Below are 22922 nucleotides of genomic sequence, written 5' to 3' on the forward strand. Positions count from 1 at the left end.
AGAAGATACATTTTTCTTCCTCAGGAGCCAAGAGGCCTCAGACATGCCTAAGACAAAGACACATTATGGGGTTATTGCCCTAACATCTCTAAGAACTGATTTACAGTCTCACAAACCTAGAAAGTAACAGATCTACTCAGCAGAGTAAAAGTTAAGATTGCCGTGTTCCCCTGTTCTAGATGCTGATGCTCCAAATGTGGAGAATGCTGTGATAATTGAGCTAGTGAGCTATCAACCTACCATGTTTAAGATACTTGACTATAGACACTGGATTCTTAGCTATATGAGAACATTTCTTTTAATCTGCGGAAGTTTGGTTATGTCTGGACATGTTGACTTAATGTACCTTGAGTGTCTGCCTGTCCACCATCAGGGGGTTAAGTCAATTAGTGCTATTTCAAGGGGACCATTTCTGCTTTGCTGCTTGTGACCAGGTTGGGGCTAATGCTGCAGTGTTTGTGATTCCTTTCTTTGCCTGCTGCAGGACTGTCAGAGTGCTTTTCCTACACTGTGCCTTCATGACTGTCAGGAGGATGAAGGAGATGAGGCAGAGCTGCCCTGCAAAGCAGAGGGGGCCTCTTGGCACCTGCCTGGCAGCTTCTGGCTCATCACCAGCCAGAACCCAGGCACTCATTAAGATGCTGATGAAAATATTCCAAAGAAAATACCAGGAAATCGTGCCACGATGCTGGCAGGAAATGAGAACTGCTCAGAGCAAGTGGCGCCAAGAGAGCTTTACAACAAGAGGAACGTGATGGTGTAAGCCACTGCTCTCATAGGCAGTCAGGATCTATGAGGCTGAATCCTGATCCACTGGGGAGCACCCAGCCCTCTGCCTGTCAAAGTCAGCTCACAGAGGGGACCAGAGAGATGGGAAGAGGGTGGGGGCTGTGGATGGGGCTGTATCTGGATAAATGCTGGAGTATGTGTTGGGAAAAGGGTGTCTCTAGGAGAAACAGAAATGCTAAAAAAAGACTGGTTTTGCTGTGTTATTTTTATTTTCTAGATCCAAATCCGTAACAATAAAGCTATTAAAAGAAAGGTTTCCAAATCCCTGCAAGGTCACAGGATCAAGGCAAAAGTGCAGAACCTATGAATTTAGTGAGAGACAGTTGGCAGGGTGATTTAATTCCAAAGATATTGTCTTAGTTACTGTTCAATTGCTGTAAAAAGACACCATGTTAAAAGCAAATTATGAAGGAAAGTATTTAATTGGGGTCTTGCCTACAGTTTCATTTGGATGGAAGAGGGACTGAGAGCTATCCTGGGGTAGGCAGCCATTCCCAGTGTTGGAGTCACTGTGAAAGAGGAGTGCAGGTACCTCTGTACACCCCGATGTCTCTTCTGCAGAAACCTGTGTCATTACCTCAGTGCTCTGTGACTGGCATTGCCAACCAAGTGCCATGCTCGGTCACAGCATGTGCCCCTTTCTCTCAGTTATTCTATGTGTCTCTCAGTCATTTAACTATGTCCCAACCATATACATCCATGTTACAAGTTTATCCAGCAGCTGTGTGTGTGTGTGTGTGTGTGTGTGTGTGTGTGTGTGTGTGTGTAAATAAATCGAGACAGAATTAAGGTTCATTCTTTCTGTCTTTTCTTGAAGGACATGATGCCATCATCACACTCCTGAAGCACTATAAGAGACCCCAGGAGGAGTTTCCATGTAATGAGTATTCACAGCCTGGAGGAGGTATGCCTTTGCTACTCTGTTTTTGTCTCTGTACAATATAGCCAACGGCAAAGGCGTGTTGCTGTCACAATCCCTCTGGGAAGAGGAAGGAGGGTACAGCCAAGTGACGAGATTCATTTCTGAAAAGTTTGTATATGTGTGTGTCTGCATAAAGGATGGCTGCCACCACCAGGCTGCAGTCCCTTCAAGCTTGGCGTCCCTTCAACTGAGAGGGCACAGGGCTCATACAAGACAGGAAGGCCTGGCAAAACAGAGAACAGTCATTTTCCACGTCAGTAATTTCCTTTACAAGGAAAGAGCACCCATAGACAGATAAAAATTGTATCTGCCCTTCTGCCGGAGTCTTCTAGAACAGAATTAGGATCTTTTATGCAGATTTTAGACCAACACGCACAGTGCAGCCTCCTGTCCAGGAGATTTGAACCTTAACCTAGTTTTCTTCAACATCACCATCTGTTTCATTTTCTTTTTTCATGTTGAACTTTAAGGAGAAAGAAATGATTGCTGCCTTCAACTTCACTGTGTAACTTGATTTCTAGATGGCTCCTATGTGTCTGTTCCATCCCCCTTGGGGAAGATTAAAAGCATGACAAAAGGTATTTATGAACGGGATGGTTGTTTTATTGCTGAGAGTGATTATTGCTTAAGTATGGGAGCCGTGTGTTTGGTTTTGCTGTGAGTGGTCACTACTCACTGGGATAAGCAATACTGCATGGAGACCTTCCTTCCCTGAACTAGCCTTGCCTTAGTCCCAGTTAGAAATGTTGTGGGACATTGACGAGTACTGAAGAGTGCTCAGACCCACATAGTGCTATTTATATATTCATATTTTGAACAAAATACTAATTACAACTATTAATATTTTTACAATTAGAAATGGATTTGCTTTAGAAAAATATTCACATAAATTGTTATTATTATTGTTGTTGTTGTTGTTGTTTTGAATTTTGGGTTTTCCACGACAGGGTTTCTCTGTGTAGACTTGGCTGTCCTGGACTCACTTTAAGACCAGGCTGGCCTCAAACTCAGAGATCTTCCTTTCTCTGTCTCTTCTAGTGCTGGGATTAGAGGTGTGCACCATTTCGCCCAGCTAAATTATTACTTTTTAAAATCTATAAAGTAAATGACATCAGAGTACTTTTCAGTGGCTGTCTATGACACAGACTTAGTTGCCAGCTCTTTGATCACCTCTTTGATCATCCTACCCTGGGGGAGAGTGCAGCCTTGGCAGGCCACAGAGGAAGACAATGGAGCCAGTCCTGATGAGACCTGATAAGCTAGGATAGGATGGATGGGAAGGAGGACCTCCCCTATCAGGGAGGAGAAGAGAGAGGGAGAGTGGGACTGGGAAGAGATGAGGGAGGGGGCTACAGCTGGGATACAAACTGAATAAATTGTAATAGTAAATAGATAGACAGACAAACAGACAGATAGATAAAATGCTGAATTCAATGTTAATGTTGAAACTAACATCACAAACCCAGCAAAGTATAAAACACAATTCAATGACAAATTACTGTTTAACCACTTAGAATTTATAGTTTTCAAAGTACTTTTCAGGGTGGACTATTTCCTTAGATTGATTCCTATGCTTATTACTTGCTATTTCATGGACATCCCCTAAAGGTCTGGTTTATCAATACATATTTTATATACACTGATAGGAGAGGACCTCTTCCCCTTCCATTTGACCCTAGCCTACCAGGTTTCATCAGGACTGTCTGCATTGTCTTCCGCTGTGGCCTGGCTAGACTTCACTGGCCTCAGAGGGAGGTGATCAAAGAGCTAGCCACTGAGTTTATGTCAGAACAGCTTTACTGATGTAGGTTGAAGGGATTGACTGGGTTTCTCTGACTATGAGGCAAACCATTTTGGAGGGTGGTTATATCTCCAGCCATGTTAACTGAAAATCAGATGAGCAGTAAGCTCTTTTCTGATCAGTGAGATTGAGCTGAGACAGACCATCACTCTGGTAATGCAGGCACAGGGACCACGCTAGCATGTACAACTATTAGTTACAGTTAGGATAAAGTGGTTGATCCATAGTTGAGCATGCCCATTGTATATTCATAGCCACGTGTGCACAAAAATTAAAAAGACAATTGCTGTTCACAGAGAAGGCTGATGTTCTCCTCCTGAGGGCTGGGTTGCCCTCCCGCTTGCTTTCATCTTTAGCTTTCTGAGTTCCATGAGATTGTCGGCTCAGGTAAACTGTGAAACCAGAGCCCTGCTGCAGCTTACCAATCTTAGATGTACTGACTGTAGTAAACGTCTATCAGCTTCTTTTAAATCATTTTAGGTTCTTTTGGGAAAGTCTGTAAAGGGTGATGCAAGAACAAAATAGTAGCGATCAAACGGTAAGCAAGAAGATGAAGTCAGTCTATGTCTTGGGCTGTGGAGAGCAGAGGCCAGACCCTGACACCTGCCATCGACAAGAAGTGTCCTCATTTCTGTCCTAGGTACCGAGCCAACAGCTACTGCTCCAAGTCAGATGAGACTATGTTTTGCCAAGAGGTGTCCATCCTCTGCCAGCTCAGACACCCCTGTGTGGTTCAGTTCATATGCACCTGCCTGGATGACCCCAGCCAGTTTGCCATTGTCACATAATATATTCCGGATGGCTCCCTGTTCTCCCTCCTTCAAGAACAGAAGTGGTATGGGGTCTGGCCCACACTCACCTTCACCACATTTCTGGGGCTTTCTGATCAGGGCACTTTTGCCTCTGGAATCTCGAAATGTCAGTAAGATCAGCATTTTAAACACAGCTGATGATCTATGACTAATTATTAGATTTCAAGAAATGAAATTCTTAAGTCATTTCTTAACAGGAAGTCAAAGGTAACAAATTTGAGGAACATAAAGCCAACTGAAGCTTGTAAGCAGAATAACCTTAACACACCCACATAGTGTGGCATGGAGGCTCAGAACACAATAATCATCAAGGGTCACAGTATTGATGAGAAAAAGTTTTTAAAAAGAATGCTCTTGTTCATGTTTGATCTGAGTTTATATTCTAGATCTCTAGAATGTAGACTATATATATATATATATATATAGAGAGAGAGAGAGAGAGAGAGAAAGAGAGAGAGAGAGAATATATATATATAGTATATAGAGAGAAAATATAAAATATATATACTCTATATATAGAACATATATTTGTTATATATATAACATATATAACTAGGACGTGGTTTTACTCAGTAGACCCAGAACATTGTATTTCTATGTTATTATCACAAATGAATTAGAAAATCAAGTATGATATTTAAAAGAAAAAACATTATATATCTGAATTGACAATTAGCTAAGCATTTCTCAACTGTGGGAAGCAGTATTCCAGACTGAATTTTTAGCCCCATTTTCAGCGAATAAGAAAATAGAGTCACACAGAGTAACAATCCTGGGCTGTTTTCTTTTGAGAGACATGCTGAGTTTGGCCTTCAACTACTTCATCTCCATTCAATCTATTTTGTATTCTAGAATTCTTGACCTGCAGTCTAAACTAATTATTGCCGTCGATGTTGCCAAGGGCATGGAGTACCTGCACAGCTTGGTGCAGCCAGTCCTACCCCAAGACCTCAACAGCTACTTGGCTTTCCTCAAGGATGAGCTTATCACTCTGCAGCTCATGGGGAGCACAGCATGACATGGTGGGCACATGGTTTAGATTTCTCTCTGGTCAGAGGTTTCTTTGTACACTGTGGAAAGGGAACAGGCCACTGTCATTGCCTATCAGAAATAGAGAGCTGTGTGACTGCCCCTCGTGGACCATCTAAATCTATGGAAATATCCAGAAAGGCAGTGGTGTGTGTAAAATGCAGCTCTCAATAATGCTCCCATCAAGGATGGACTGTTGCCAACAAAAGGTGCTGTCTTGCCTTGCTGATGTAAGAACTCCTCTAGGCTGCCAGTCAGACCCAAACCCAGCACCTGTGGCTGTCTACAGTGCTTGGGACCTGATAATCCACAAATCTGTTACAGATTTACTCAGCACCGTACTTCCTACACTTACTACACTTTCCACAACTATTTTATATTGTTTCGTTTGATTTACCAAAAACAGTGCTGTGAGTTCCTTGTTTGTCTTGTATCAACCAATCTCTTGGTTGTGTCGTCAGGCCACATGTATGACCTAGTCAATCCCACCTAGATTTGTGCATGTGCACACACTGTGACAAAATCCCCTAACCATATTGGTAGCAAGTGCCTGCAGTTAGGGCAAGCATGTGGCCAGGGTTCTCAGGCTGGGCAGTGAGCAACCTCAGTAGTCACTGAAGGATGTAGTTATGAAGTAGTTATGAAGGATGTCCTCATGTCTCATACAAAGCCAGGTATTAGAGTGTCTTAGTTAACATGCTCCTTTTTGCTGCCATTTTTACATTTTTGTACCAGTAAAATCAGCCAAACCACTTGTGTAGTTTTCATGCAAAAGGCTTTTATGTTGAATAGAGCCTGAAACAAATATAGAATCAAAGTTCTCCACAGAGTTGTGACCCCAAGGGATTTCAATGTTTTTCTTAAACAGCAAAAACTTTCTCAGAGTAAAGTCTTACACCAGGGCCAGTATGCAAAGTAGGGCAGCTTCCTCTGAAGGCTAAATGTTGCGTGGGAAACTCCATCCACTCATGCTTTTCCTGCCGCTGAGTAGTGAGACCCAAGGCTACTTTTGTGAAAGCCCCAGTCTGCTGTGCAGAGCAGTGGACACTCACTGGTTGATTCCAGACCAACAACTCCCACATCTTGACTGTGAATAAGTCATATCAATCCTGGATATCATCCAAAATGTTTCAATATTAGGGAATTACTTTATTTAGTCACTTGATCAATAACTACATGGGTATACATGATTCTTATGTCCTGTTACATTTGGTGCATTTCCATGTACAAAATGAAGGTTAGACACATCCTTCTCTCCAGCTTCCCAGGAGATCTCACATCATAACAGAGAAGAAAAATGTGTATCCAAATATATTCCAAGCAAGTTAAATATATTTAACAGAAAGTTCTATAAAAAAAAAAGTAGTGAAATTTTCTGTAAAATTCCAGAAAGAATGTTAATCAGTCCAGAGGATTTTAGAGACAGTTCCAAAGAGGAAGTGACACATCACCCACTCCCTAGGGATGAGTAAGTTTGAAGGAACATTTCAAGGGTATGAAGAGAGTAATCCAAAGAGATTGAAAGGTTAAACACACATAAGCTAAAGGAACTATAAGCCACTCCATTTTAGTGTACAAAATAAATAACGGCATGCATGTGTGTGGAGACTGAACACTTGGAGAGAAGTACAGAAACGTGGAACCAGAAGAAATACAGCAGGTCATGCTGGGCAAGAAAGGCTGGTTGGTTGCTCTCCTGTGAGCACGAAGGAGTGCTGGGTTGTTTGTGCTGCAATTGCAACCTGAGGTCATTTTACAAAAAGACCCAGTCAAGAACCTGATGAGATAGTCCCTGCAGTCATCCAAGTGAGCGTTAGTTACAAGCAGAACATCTGTAGTGGGCAGCGAACTGAAAGACAAAGACAGACAGAAAAACAGGTGAGCGAACACAATCTAAGTAGAGTTAGTAGATTCCAATATTGGAAGTGAATAGTAAGCTTAAAGTGTTTTAGTTTTAAATTAAAGCTATGTCTTCACTATTACCAGTTCTTTTCTTTAATTTTTCAAAAAATTTATGTTAATAAGCATATTTATTATTTGAGCTTTAGTAACAAAATTTTAGGGAAAGGATTTCAATGGCAAACTGACTAGAAACACAAATATTGATTAGATATGAAAATAAAACATTATATAACAGAAACAAGTTTATTTTACCTTGCTTTTTCCTGACAATAATCAAACCAAAGAGCTTAAATTTTCCAAAACAATTAAATTTCATGAAACAAGCATAGAGACCTAACTAGATCTGTAAATGCTTTTCTACCCATCTCCAACCCAGAAGCAACAATAAAAGTTCCATTTTTTTTTCATATTTCTGAAGAGAGGGCATTCTACATGGCTCAAATGCACGTTTCACACCCTGAGGGGCTTACTTCAATTTATTTACAGAAATAATAAGTCATATACGAGGGAAGCAAGTAAATCTCCACTTTGGCTAGGGCATGACTGAGAATGAAAATGATTTGAAACCAGTTTTCAAGATAATTCAAGCAAGCAACATATCACAGTGCAGTGGAAAGTTTGCTGAGGATGTGAAGCTGGAAGAATAAGCTTGGGTTTTTCTAGGAATCACACTTTGCATTTTCTCAGTTGTCAGAAAGTCTTCCTGGAGCAAACAGAGGGAACCTGCTAGCAGTTGCCTTTGGATTGGTGTGATTGTTGATGGCTTATGGTTTTATCTTGCCTACTGCTCCAGACAGCACAGGGCTTCAGGGTCAGAGAGCCTGCACTCTTTTCTCACCTGCTGAGGTTAGAACCTTGTATTCATATGTGCAATTTCTCAGTCAATGCGTTTTGAGAAATTCTCAGGACATTAGTAGGTAAGCCTTTTTAGTTAAAAGGGGATGGTAGTTCAGGCAATCATGGCTGCTTCTGGATAGAGTCTTGTGGAATCACTGAATGCCTTTTATAATTTTATAGGAAAGAGGCTACTGAAGATGGCTGATCAGCCTACAGAAAGGGGACATTCTATATTGGAGATGGAGGTCATTAGTTCATTTAAAGAAAAAACTGCCTTTCTCTTGGCAAGGAAAAGCTGTCTGTGGCTTTTGGTTATATCCTGAACATTAATTTTAGTCTTCACTGTATACTAAAGTGAAGGCTCATCTGAGATGAATGGGTGTGGGAGGTTCTACTAAGAGAGAGCCTTGCGCATTGAATCTATAATATTATCTATCCCTATTGTATAGTCAATGAGCTGAGTGAAGAGACCAACCAAGAGTCACCTTCTTACACAACTGTCACACGGCACCGCCATGGGATACAAAGTCATCTCGAAGACAGAGAAGGCTTGATGGTGACGGTACTTGTCATGAGTCACTTAATTATCAACTGACACCACTTCAAATCAGCTGGGAAGAATCTTAATGAGGGATTGTCTGCATTCTTTGGCCTGTGGGTATATCTTTGGGGATTGTCTTAGTTAATTAATATAGGAAGATCCAAGCCCACTATGGGTGGCCCATAGAGTTAAAGTGTTTCTAAATTAGTACAGTTTAATTCAGGAATGCTCTAATTTCTTAAGAACCAAGCCTTCCCTTAACCCAGTTTACATATTTATTTCAAGGAGTTGGTGCACAAGTAAGATCACAGTTGCAGCTACAGGCTTTAAAATTTTGTGCTTAATATTAACAGGTTCTTGGACAATAATATTTCTAAACTGTTGGAAAACATTGACATCACTGCAAATAGATGTGGATTAAATAGAGGGTTTTTTTCTTCAGATAACTCTACTGCAGCAGCAGCATTTTACACCATCATAGGACCTGAATAATGGCAAATACTTCACAGTGACCATACGAATAGATAATATATACATAAGCACATACAGGCATAAATATGCACTTTTTATATACTATTAAGCACTACACAGATATGTATCTTTTCTTAGTGCCTCATTGATTCCATTCTTTAGGAAGGGGATTATAAAAACCCCCATTTGGCCCTATATGGTGGTGCACACCTGTCAACTCAGGTCCTAGGAGGTGGCTATCGGATTATAAATTATGGATCTGAGCTACAGAGTTTAAGGCCAGCTTTGGCTGCATATTGAGGTGCTGTCTCAAGTGAAAAAGACAAAACAAAACAACAACAACAAAAAAAGAACAAAACAAAACTCGTTATGTCATGTGCATACAAATATTTCTTATAAAATATATCTAAGTATTCAGTAGTATAATTCTGGGAAGACCTCTGCTAGTATGTTGAGAGCCATCTTATTCTAGTAAATATAAAAGAAAATAATTACAGATCATTTAAAAAACAGAAAAATTTTTGGTGATGAGTGACAGGTAATTTAAAAAGACAAGCCTGATAAGGGCTAAGTGGATTTTAATTCTGAGGATGACATTTAAATAAATTAGTGAAGATTTTAGGAAATAACAAAGAAAAGTGGAGAAAATTTTAATACTTGTTTTTTAACTTGACATGTGCATTTGCCTTTCAATTGAACACAAAATATAAAACTGCAATTAAAAACACAACAGTCAAGCAAAGTAATTTATTGCTTTTCTAATTATCTATCAGGCACGGTCCTTGCTCACTGCGATGGAGCCGCCGTGATGGGGTGATATGGAAGGATATTACCACCAGCTGGCCAATACTGGCCAATTATCTATCAGGCACGATCCTTGCTCACTGCGATGGAGCCGCTGTGATGGGGTGATACAGAAGGATATTACCACCAGCCAATACTGTCTTGAGAGCTCTAGTGCCCACATGCAAACAAAGACAACGATTGAGCTGCGTGGTCTCTGAAGTCCACAGGAATCTGTGGACACTTGTGAAGTCATTGGCAACTCTGCTTTTGTGGCTGTCTAGTTTAAACACATTATCACAAGAGGGCCTTTAAGACTTTCTAAAAAGTTTTCTAATCCTTTTGACTTCTGAAATGCATATCAAATGCTTGTTGAATGTTTGAAATTATCTGTGATGTATGTTATGCTGTGTGTATATATGAGGATGGTAAACCCTAGCACTTTTCCAGCAGAGTTTAGAATGTTTCTGATCATGAGTTGCATATGGGCTCCTTTACATGAAAACAGATTCACATATTTCAGCCATGGATGGACTGATTTTGAAAGCCTCAGGTCGAGCTTGAAGCTCTGCAGCTTTGAACAAGACTGATAACTCATTTCTATGATGACACAAACCATAAACATTGATGAATGGTGCTTTAGAATTTGTGCTAAATAAAATATGGTTATTTGTTCAACCCATCAAGAAGTAATACAGAAGGTCCTTGGTATCTGGGCCAGAGAACAGAGGTCCCAAGACTCATCAGTTTCTAAGGAATCTCCATAGACTATGCCATGAACTCTGAGGTGTAGTCTCTGAATGACAGTAGAAATTTCCAAAGATTGCATATTCTCCACAGGCAGACAAAAACAGAGAAAAAGTTTTCAGGTCAGACATTTGCATTAAATAATTCATAGATGTATTCAAGGTCACAGACCCCAGGAGAATGCAGAATTTGATGATGATTGAATATATCTCACCCAAAATGCCTCGAACAGAAGTGTTTCAGGCTTCTGATGTTCCAGAGTTTGGGATAGTAGCAGACAACTTAGCAGTTAAGAAGCCTTAGCCTGAAAATCCAAGTACAAAAGTGTTCAAACTCGAATATGTGCAAGTCACAGGGTTCAAAGATGAAGGATTTGGAGTATTTGGGATTTCAGATTTCTGGCTTAGGGCTTTTCACTAAGCAATGGATCCATATGCACAAAAATCCATGTGTATGTACACATATCAGTTCACAGGTAAACAAATACAGTCCTGAATGTTTGTGATAATTCCTGTGCTTGAAAGCTGGTTCAACATTTTCCTGCAAATGTTATGATGGCATTTGTTTTTAGGGTTGAACAAAATCCCATTGCATATAGGCAACATTCTTTTTCTATTTATCTTCAAATTCAATCGTTAGTTGTGTTTGAAACATACAAACGCCTTGGGGAAAGTAAGGTGTTCATGGACCACAACATGGTCCAAAGAGCAAAGCTCGTGGAACTGGTTGAGTACAAGAACATGAGCTACAGCCTCCACTCTGAAAGGAGTCGCACACTGAGGTGGCCCACGTCAGCCAAAATTTGTGCTCACACTTTTCACCTTTCATAGAGAAAATTTAAATGCATGCTATGACTGTAGCGTTCAGAGCGCCTCACAGTGTCACGAGAGGCAGAGGGGTACCCTAGCCATCATGTGAGGCAAGTCACTCCAGCCTCCGTGTGAGCACGCTCGGGCGTTGATGTCTGGCCTCCACTCTGACATGCGTTTCTGACTTGGAAATCTGCACGTTTGTCCTCAGCTCCCGGGACTTGCAGGAGAAGCCACAGTTTTCTTGTGACTCTGCACTTCCTACCCATTATCTCAACAGAAACTCCACCCACCTGGTCTTCATTGTCTCTGTGTGGTTGTCCCAACCCCTCCACTGTCCTTCATGCCCAAGACTCAGAGGCCAGTTATGTGACAAGGATCCTCAGCATGTTTCAGCTGGCATAAGCTTGCCAAAGTGAGAGCAACTGTATGGCCTGATTCCCTAGCCCCTACTCTGCTGCCTCAATGCCACCAGGCCAGGCGAGTTAGCTCTCTGTGCACGGGCTTCCACAGAAATAGCTAAAATGTCCTCCAAATATCCCTCCTCTTTCACCTGTCCCCATTAGCGCAACTCCTTTACTCTTGCCTGCATTCTCTGGTTCTAAAAATAGTTCTCTTATGCATACCTCTTCGACCCTACACTTTTTTAGGTCTGTGGTGCCAGCACTCATCCCCTGAACCACTGCTGCTGTGGCACAGACCTGTCCCAGCCGACCTCATGTGTACGTGTCATCAGAGCCTTCAGCTCAGCCATTTTGCTCAGATCCCAGTTCCCACGCGTGATTCTTGTGTCTTCCACAGAGCACAAGAAGTTCTGAGCAGGAATTCTGTAATGAAAAATCTACATTTCATGGGACAAACATTTCAGCTTTGTGTTTCTGAGTGATTGGTTTTGCTCCTTTTCCTTAATACCTACCTGGCTACACCCTGGACCAATCACATCCAAGCCAGGGTGACATGGGTGCTCTCCCTTCCTGAGACCTTTCCTTCCCTCGCCCAGGAACAGAAAGGGTGCCTCTGTCTGCTGGAGCTTCCCTGAGGATGCTGCTGAGCTCATTGACCTGCAATTTTCTAGTGTTGCTGATTCCCTTCTTGGCTGTCTTCCACTCTCCAGAGACCCAGCCTGTATAAAGGAGGCTTTTGAAAATGTCAACAAAAGCTTCTCTGTGTCTGGCCTCATTTCTCTTTGCTCTCATTTCTTAGGAGGCTCGGTGGATGCCCTCTAGGTGCCTTGTCGATTTCCTGAACAGCTAACCTTTCAGTAATGATATTAACGCTGCCTCCAGCATCTCTGCCTTTCCCACTTCATCATTTTCAACCCCTGCTTCCTGAAAGGCATTAAGGTTGGATTCTTAAGATGCTAAACTTTCAGTACAATGTATGAAAGGACCCAGAGTCACAAATAATAATTAAAATCAGAGATTAAGCTTGATAACTGGCTAAATCTTTCCTACCAATTGTATTTCCAGCAGCTATGATAGCATGAATTTGACACAGTGAAATAAACAGGACACTTTTTAAATACTTGGTATTGTGAATCCTCCATCAGCCTGAGGAAAAAAGCCATGTGGTAAGCATCTGACCTTTCTTTGCCTCTGGCTGTAGTGTGATTGTGTGCAGTGGTCTGCTTGCTGTGGGTAGCATGCTTACGGAAGTCCAGAGGACAAAGTAGAGAGAGAGAGCCCTGGATCTGAAGCCAGTTAACGCATGCGTGAATAATCTCACCTCAGGGAATCTTCTCTAACCTGTCAGTGGAGCTTTCCAAAACATAACTTTCAGGGAACAATTATACACAACTTCTCAAATTTAAATAAGAGCATATGTTAGCAATTATCATCCTTCTAACAGGACAGCTTAGTATTTGGTAATGTGTTTTTTTTTTTTAATATAATACTTTAATTTTGTACAAGAGGGGTGTACATGCTACAATGCAGATGTAGACATCAGAGCAGGACTTACAGAAGTCAGTTCTCTCTTTCTACTATGTGTTTCCTGGGGAACAAAGTTAGGTCAGAAGGTTTGGTGGCAGGCACGTGAGCCACCTAGCCATCTCTTGGGTACTACTTAATCAAGTGCGGTTCTGATGGTGTGTCTCTCTCTTGACCCTAGTACTGTGGTTCTGCCTACCACACTGAAGGACATAACTTCTTGCATAAGACTCTGGGAATGCTTGGATTGCATGTGGACCTTTCCTGGGGAGAATGGGAAAAAGACCAGATCATATCCCTGCCTTCACAGAGACCTGTAATCCCCTATGGTTGATCTTTGTATCAGGCATTCCAGCGACAATCCCATTGCATAGACTCATATCTGGGCAGAACCTGAGTTAAATGTGTCCAGTTTCCTCCTTAGTGAGTGTCCACAGGACAGACACACAGTGGTGACTCAGCATCTTCTGCTGACTCAGCATCTTAGTGACGAACTTCATGGTGAAGGAATCCTCAGAAGAACTTTCTGCCAGTCAGAAAGTCTAGGGTGTGTTTTCATGGAGACTGTGTGGGGAAACAGAGTTATTACTCAGCTTTCCTTCCCAATGCCAGTCAACTCACTCAGCAATACAGCTGAGCAAATATTCCAGATTAATGTTAAGACGGTTGTTCTGGCCTTAATTTAACAGTGACAGGAAAGAAAGATTCCACCCAGTCACACCTTCCTGATTCCCAAGCAACAACCAACTTTCTCATCCCTCCTCTCATCTGTTCACCCTTGCTACATCACTTGACTTCTTTCTGAATTAAGGTCTTCATGAGCAAAATGGAGACAATGGAGATTATGTGTTTTTGATGAGTGAGAGGAGACAGGACATGAATATATTATAGAAAGTTTCCACAAAAAAAGTTTGCTCCTAATTGTCAATTCCAAAAACACAGAAAGTTCTCATCTCAAAGGGATACAAGACAGTTTATTGTGGAACCAAACTACAGGTGGCCATGGCCTAGGAAAACAGATTTAAAGCTCCCCAACTTCCTTGTTCTGAGGTGGTTAGAGATTCATGACGTTTTTATAGTGACAAGACAAAGTCATAAATCAAGATATTTTTAAGACATTGGTAGAGACAGCAAGTCAGCCATTTACAGCCAAAGGGAGAACTCTCTGCCTTTAGACGCAGGTATTAGCACACCCTGGCCTCCAGTTAGCGGAAGCTAGAGATCTACTTCCTGAATGAATTTTACCTCATAGTCATATGCTACAGGAGTGGGCAATGAATAGCTGCTGAGGCCGATGAGCCAGCGCCAGATAATTTAACTCTGTACCCACAACACAGCAGCTCTGATCAGTCAGAGGGCCTTGGTTTGCTTTACACAGACAAGCCCCCTCCACTCCACCCCAGCCTGTGAATGTTTGTATATTTAATTTGTATTCCTTCCAAGAAGAGAGCTGCCTGAAGGTCTCAGAGGAAGAGCCTCTCTGTGTCCAGCTGCCCGGCAGTTTTATTTGCCGAGCACTAAGGCTCTTCTTCCTGCAGGAGGTAGAGGGTCTGGAGGTGAGGAAACTGTGGGGACAGCACACTCCTTCTCTGAAAGGCTTGCTACATGCCGCAGCTGGAGAAAAGAGCAGGGAAGCCTCACAGAATGCTCCCAGTTCTCTAGTGCTGCAGTGATGCTCTTTATATCAACTACATTTAAAGCCTTTCCATGAAGAACTCAGACACCAGGCGCTCCTCACATAAGGGCTTCAACGCCCTACAGAAGTTAGCAGAAGGCGCCAGTACTGCAGATGAAAAAGCCAGGACTCTGACGATGCCAGCCTTCTTGCCAATGAGGAGGAAAATCCCATGTCTAAATTCTTTTTTTTTTTGAGTGAGTGCATACAGTTTATTAATTCTGAGCCAACCATCAAAGACAGCATCCTTTGTACTACATAAGGGCTTCCTTACATTTCTTAATAAGAATCATTTAAAAAATTGCTGACTTGTGTTAATAACTTCTTTTTTTATTTTATAGGTATTTTTTATTAATTGCACTTTATTCACTTTGTATCCCCCCATAAGACCTTCCCTCCTCCCCTCCCGGTCCCACCCTCCCTCCTGACTAAAACACTCAATCCCCATCCCAAAAGGCAAAGAGGATGGACATCAGAAAAAGAAGAAAACAGAAAACAACCTAGGAACCTACCACAGAGGGCCTCTGAAAGGCTCTGCCCTGCAGACTATCAAAGCAGATGCTGAGACTTATGACCACACTGTTGGGCAGAGTGCATGGAATCTTATGTAAGAAGTGGGAAATATTAAGATCTGGAGAGGACAGAAACCCCACAAGGAGAGCAACAGAACCAGAAAATTGGAACATAGGGGTCTTCCCAGAGATTCATACTCCAACCAAGTACCAAGCATGGAAATATCTTAGAACCTCTGCACAGATGTAGTCCATGGCAGTTCAGTGTCTAAGTGGGTTACATAGTAATGGGAAAAGGGACTGCCTCTGACATAAACTGATTGGCCTGCTCTTTGATCACGTCCCCCTGAGGGGAGAGCAGCCTTATCAGGCCACAGAAGATGACAATGCAGCCACTTCTGATGTGATCTGATAGACTAAGATCAGAAGGAAGGAGAGGAGGACCTCCTCTATCAGTGGACTTGGGGAGGGGCATGCGTAAATTCTTAGAGTAGCAGAAAGCTTTCATTAGCCCATTCAAAGCAAAGGGTCAGAGTTATTGGGTGACCCCTTTCTTTGAGATTGGAGCACATTTTAATAGATGTCTGCTGTCTGTGGTCTTCGGAAGGTTTGTCCTCCAGAAATCTCCCAACTCATCAGGGCTTTTGAAGGAAACTAAAGATCACACACATCCCCTAATTCTTCCACTTTCTTTAATTTCTCTTTTCTCATGTCAATAAGGAATAAGGATAGTACACTGGGCCTCCTGATGGGATGTGGGTGGCCTTAGGGCGGACATTTCTCACTGAACTCTTACTAACCCTGACAAAATTTTTGGGTTTTTTTTTTTTTTTGTTTTTGTTTTTGTTTTTTTGTGTTTTTTTTTGTTTGTTTGTTTTGTTTTTTTAATATGAAGCTAATGAGCTGTTAATTGCCAGGCTCCTTCAGCTCAGCAGTAGCAGAGTAAAACCTAAGAATTTCTCTGTGTCTTCAGCTCTTGTGTCTAACATCCATCTGAAAACACACTTCCTGTAGATCTCACCCTGGGCCATTGGTCCTGGCTGGTCCTTGTGCACACTAGCGCCTCCTCCAGGAATCCCCTTCACAGGCTACCACAGTCCTCTTGCTGAGGCTGATCTCAGGTTGCCTTCCTCAGCCAGGAAAGTCAGGAGCTGTGGACTCCACACCGAAGCTCTTTGAGCGGTAGTCACTCTGCCTGCTGTGCCATTTTCTCCCTAGGGCCTCAGTAGATGTTCAATTAATACTTGCCAAAGGCAGAAAAAATTGATTATAAAAATGTCAAGGACCATAAGAATATCCATTGATATGTCTCTGACTGAGGCATCAAATTCAGTGTTCCACGAGTCCTAAATGTTTCTCATTTTAAGGGTTTTCTTAAATAGAAAATGACTGAAAGGCTTAGGGAGATTAACAAAGTTACTAAGGCAATAAAGCTTGTGACAGGCTAAGTTAGGTGTCCATGTTGTATAGTCACACAGTCCAAAACAAAGGTATGAATTGATATTTAGTCCCAATTAACCAAAGCAAGAATAACGACACAATGTACTCAACAGTTTGCCTCTCATCACACGAGCCTCACCTTGTATAATTCAGGCATGAGAAAGTAATCCCCACTCAGTATAAATGTGGTAGTTCATGATATGAAAGTTGTTTTCTGTTTCTGAATTACTGTTGCCATTGTATAAACCATTAGCCTGAATATTTTGTGTTAAGGATAATTATATGTCTATTAGTCACTAAACTATCCCCCCTAAAAAATAGTTGAGTAAAGAAAACAATGAGAAAGAAAGGAAAAATAATTTATAGTTTCAGTGATCTGATTTTCTAATTTTCACAGGTGAAGAATTAGTCAGTCAACTTACTGTATAGTATGGGTATGGCTCAAGGCTGTCTGTTAATTCATAAGCCAAAAATAAGGCCCTGAAACCCTAGTGATTTTCAGTCAATGCTGACCATGTAGACTTGAGCCAACACTAGCTTTTTCTAAGTCGATTGATTTTTCTTCTCATAGGCAACATATTTATTCCCTAACCTGAAGCATTTCTATGCCTGACTGGAATAATTTTGCATGTGATTAATGTTTTCATTTGACTTTCAATGAGTTCTCAAAACAGTTTGGCTTGTCACAGTCAAATTATTTAAATATTCCTGTGAAAAGAGTGTGGGAACCCAAATCAGATTCCAGTGAACCTGTGGAAACAGTGGCATTGCTTCTCGCACTTGTTATGTTTTTACGTCTAAATTAATCATTTCAGAATGTTTTTATGGTGATGCTTGGCTTCTTAAGCAAAGGGATTATTGAATGTCTTTAATGGAAAAGCTTTACTTTCTCACTGACTCAGCCGTAAGTCTTGAAGAAGCACTTTTGTTTCTTCATAGAATATGCCTGTTGTTTCAACAGCACAAGGGTCTGGCACCTTCTGCTCACAGGGTAAAGGTGGTCATTTCCCAGTCACTCTTTCCTCTTCCCAATTGACCAGAATTATCTAAACTGTAGGTCCAAGCATGGCCACAATTCTCTAACTAGATTCTACTTCAGCCATGTGAAACAAATTACCTAGAATAAGATACATAGCACATACATGCATACATTCATAGGTGTATCTACAGAGATGTACATATGCACATACATACATATGCACATATGTGTGTATATATGTGCATGTATGTGTGACACAGTCCTGGAGGATAAACTCTAGACAACACATGCTAAGCGAGCACTCAGGCTATGCGGCACAACACAGCCTCAGTACTGTTTGCAAAGCTGCAGATGAAGCTACAGAAGGCACAATGAATGCTTTGCTGGGGCTGGGAACTGGATGACTTGCAGGAAGGTCAAGGGCTCTTTCCCAGTTGGAAAAGGTGCTATCTGTCCTGAGACCGCAATTGTAATGGCTCCACAATATTAAACATCTGCTTAAAGTCATCAAAATACAGCCTTTAAATATATGGTGTTCCTACTAACATGAGTAAAAGGTGAATTGTCTAATGTAGCTACAGAATATAGAAGAGCCAACTCTCTAAAACAGAATAGGCAACACTACAGGAACTGGAGCTGCCCCAATCATGAACAAAAAGTGCTTGACCTTTCCATAATCTTAAGGAAGAGGAAGAATCATTTGACAAATAGTCTCACTGTGGATATCAAAGCTGATTCCAGCTAAAGAAGGATTAGCTAACTAGAGGAACAAAGGTTTCCTCAGAGGGCATAAGTGATTCAACACTCGTGTCACACACTGAGGTCACAGTAGCCCTCAATAATGTGAGTGTCCGGTGTCAAGTCTGTGAACAGGGACATGAAGGGAGAACAAGTACTTCCTTGAAAATGTATTTGCCCTCTGTCCATTTCACAGGCCCTGGTATGATGCTGTGGCTGTTTACCCAAACAGGCACATTGCGCAGCAAAACGACATAAAGTATCCGTGTCCCACAACAAAAACTGATGAGTGAACACATGTGACCTCATAACTGTCACTCTTTATAAATAGAATATCTGAGAAGAAAGAAGTGAGGTATCCCCAAAGCATTCGTTCATTTAGTGTGTGGTGTTGGTGGTGTTGCACTAAAATGTCTGACGACATGCCCCTTGTACAATGAGGAGAGAAGACATCTGTAAGTTCCAATAAAAACTGTTAGAGAAAATACTTGATAATCTAGACCACAGAAATGAGGACGAATAGACAGTATAACTCAGGTGTAAGAACACTTCAGAAAAACTGGACATCAAATAATCACTGTGGAGAATACTTCCATTTCCACCCTGATTTAAGGTTTGTTCAACCCAGATTAAGAGAGTGGGTGGGACAATTCAAAATTAGGTCATAAAAAAAAATTGAGTTCAAAATAAACACAATGGAGCCTAGGAAGAAGATGATGGCTCAGTGAATTAAGTGCTTGCCATGAATGTCCCACTACCTGAGTTCACTCCCTAGAATCCATGTAAAAAAGGAGAATATGGACACACACACTTGTGATTCCACAGCTGCAGAGACACAAAAGTAGAGCCCTGAGGATCACTGGTCAGCCAGGCTAGCCTACCTGCTGAGATTAAAGTGAGCTATCTCAAAATGAACAAAACAACAACAACAACAACATGTGTATAGCTCCCAGGGAACCATGACCGTAGAAAAACGTGTGTTTATTGCATGTTTAGTCAGAATACACCATGTGCCAGCTCCTCTGGTGCAACTGCAGAGCCTGGGGATACAGAACAGGTCTTATCTCTATGGGAGTCACAGTTTAGAAAGCTAATGACTTTAATAAGGACCATGCTGTACTGTGGAAAGTAGATTAGAATGGGCAACTGTGGAGTCTCTGCCATTCCTTGTGGGACAGGAACCATGGCTACCCTAGAATGATGCCAGTGCAGAGAAGTCAACAGACTAGGTAATATTTTCTGGGTAGAGTCCTCAGGTCAGCACCATCACAGAAGACCTAGAAGACCAAGAAAGAGATGGAGAACAGCACACGGAACAGTGTCTAGAGACTTGAGAAGGCATACTTTAACTAGTAAAGAGCTACTCACTATGCTGAAAACAATGGAGAACACAAACAGAATGCAGACAAAACAATCTCTTCTGTACCTGGGAGGACAAATATCACCTACACAGAAAAATCACCTACACAGCTCAAATAGAAGTTCCCAGTGAATGGCTGCAACCTCATAGTCAATATTTCCACTGAGAAAGTGCCTATCAGACTCCATCTGCAGACCTTAAATGCTTTAGAGCCATGCAGCACAGTTATTCCATTTTGCTTCTGAAGAAACTGCCATAGCCACACCCATCTACTTCATAGTTGCTAGGCAACTGTGTTGGTGTTGGAATGTGGGCAAACCAACTGCAGCTTCAGGGTACTTACTGTGTCACTCCACTGCTATGGCTTTCCAACACAGCTCCAGTGTTTTGGTAAGAAGAACATGGGACCTAGCAAGCCAGACGTTTTGAAGTCCTAAGCAACTGAGAAATGAGATTGCAGTTGGAATGCTGCCTGTTGGGAAGGGACATGCATGCTGGGGGTGCTGGATCCCATGTAGCCTGTAGACTGCTCTGGTGGAGACATTGATTCTACAGGACATGACTCAGCAGTGCTTGCAATGTCCCTGCAGTTAGAGCTGGCAGAGGGAAGGTGCTAAATAAAGAGTTACTTGCTTGGTTCCAGGACCTGATGGTACACCCTCATCATTGAGTCCCTGTTCATCTTAAGTCAGCAGAATGTGTCCATTCCTCACCTAAGAGAGCTGTTCTGGAACATCCATCACCTGTCAATCTCTCACTGGAACCGACTCTTTATAGATAAAGACAATCCTCCTTTCAGGTTGACTCCCTTGGCTGATTTCCGGCTTTCCATATTCTTCCCACACCAAGTGCCTTAGTTTCTACTTTCTGAGACATACAAATAAATGAGAGTTGACATCATGACCTAGTACCACTGGAAATTATTTTCAACCTTTATTATTTTGAAACAAATGGCTGGTTGCATAGGTGCTTTTTCCATAAAACATTTAATTTGAAGCTTTAAATTTGAGAAGCTTGGAAGCATGATTATGCTTTAAACAGCACACAACTCTCTTCTGGAACTATATGAACTAATCACAGCTAGAGTTTGAGGAACATTTTGTTTTTAGATACAGACCTTTTGTAGCTATTTTTCTGTGTTCCACTGAGCACTATAAAGACATAGAACACACAGACCTTCCAGAGACAGTAAATAAATAGTAGGCACAGCTCTCATCACACCAATTATCAGCAAACAGTGAGCAATGGCGAATGAAGACAAGTGAGAGGGGGTAGGCACTGGTTTGATATTTCTGTTATTCTCATAATTACAGGACAGTTTTCTTCAATTACATTGGAGATGATATCAGGGATAATTGAAACTGTAGGGAGAAAAAGAAATAATGGGTTAGATGGGCAAAGAGAGGGACAGAAGTCTTCTAATAAAAACCAAACTATTTACAAGCATTGTCTCCGGATCAAGATGACAGGATTTTTTAATGAAGAAAGAATCGGCTACACAGACCTGCATCAAGTTGAAAATGAAAAGAAAGTAATGTTGTGTGGGATGGTGGAGAAAGAAGCACCTGTGTTCACGTACAGAGAATGGTGGCTGCAGAAGCAACTCATGGGTAACATGGAGAGGGAAGCTTCTGTCTAAGCATAACAAAACAAGGCAACTGAAACATTTTCACAAAATCTCCGTCAAAAAATAAAGTCGGAAGCCTGCCACAGAGGACCTCTGAAAGGCTCTGCCCTGAAGACTATCAATGCAGATGCTGAGACTTATGAGCAACCTTTGGGCAGAGTGCAGGGTATCTTAGGAAAGAAGTGGGAAACAGTAAGATCTGGAGAGGACAGGAACTCCACAAGGAGAGCAACAGAAACAAAAAAAATCTGAGCACAGGGTCTTTCCTGAGACTGATACTCCAACCAAGGACTATGCATGGAGATAACCTAAGACCCCTGCACAGATGTAGCCCATGGCAGCTCCGTATCCAAGTGGATTTCATTGTAATAGGAGCAGTGACTGTCTCTGACATGAACTGATTGGCCTGCTCTTTAATTACCTCCCCCTGAGGGGGAAGCAGCATTACCAGGCCACAGAGGAAAACAATGCAGCCACTCCTGGTGAGACCTAATTGACTAGGATCAGAAGGAAGTGGACTTGGAAAGGGGCATTTATGCAGAGGGTGGAGGAAGGGAGGGATTGGGACAGGAGGAGGGAGGGAACCACAGGGGGGATACAAAGTGAATAAAGTGTAATTAACTCAGCAATAAAAAACAAGGAAATCATGAAATTTGCAGGTAAATGGTGGGATCTGGAAAAGATCATCCTGAGTGAGCTATCCCAGAAGCAGAAGGATGCACACGGTATATACTCACTCATATAGACATATAAAATAGAATAAACCTACTAAAATCTGTACACCTAAAGAAACTAATCAAGAGGGAGGACTCTTGCTAAAATGCTCAATTCCTATCCAGAAGGGCAAAGAGGATGGACATCAGAAGGAGAAAACAGGAAACAAGTCAGGAGCCTGACACAGAGGATCTCTGAAAAGCTCTGCCCTGCAGACTATCAATGTTAGATGCTGAGACTTATGGGGAACATTTGGGCAGAGTGCAGGGAATCTTAGGAAAGAAGTAGGAAACAGTAAGATCTGGAAAGGACAGGAACTCCACAAGAACAGCAACAGAACCAAAAAATATGAGCACAGGAGTCTTTCCTGAGACTGCTATTCCAACCAAGGACTATGCATGGAGATAACCTAAGACCCCTGCACAGATGTAGCCCATGGCAGTTCAGTATCCAACTGATACATAGTAATGGGAACAGTGACTGTCTCTGACATGAACTGATTGGCC

At 41.8% G+C, this 22922-nt stretch overlaps 1 protein-coding gene across 1 annotated transcript in view; it reads left to right on the forward strand.

Moving 5' to 3' along the window:
- The window catches only part of Tnni3k (TNNI3 interacting kinase), a 255380-nt gene that overhangs the window by 102157 nt on the left and 130301 nt on the right, over window positions 1–22922 (forward strand). Inside the window, 9 exon segments of the mRNA XM_055614310.1 lie at window positions 1607–1693; window positions 2233–2289; window positions 3809–3852; window positions 3854–3899; window positions 3993–4050; window positions 4153–4347; window positions 5177–5305; window positions 6395–6407; window positions 13453–13468. Of these exon segments, the coding sequence (XP_055470285.1) occupies window positions 1607–1693; window positions 2233–2289; window positions 3809–3852; window positions 3854–3899; window positions 3993–4050; window positions 4153–4347; window positions 5177–5305; window positions 6395–6407; window positions 13453–13468 (645 nt within the window).

This window comes from Psammomys obesus, unplaced genomic scaffold (genome assembly GCF_907164565.1).
Source record: "Psammomys obesus unplaced genomic scaffold, mPsaObe1.curated_primary_1811, whole genome shotgun sequence".
In the NCBI taxonomy this organism is placed as follows: Eukaryota; Metazoa; Chordata; class Mammalia; order Rodentia; family Muridae; genus Psammomys; species Psammomys obesus.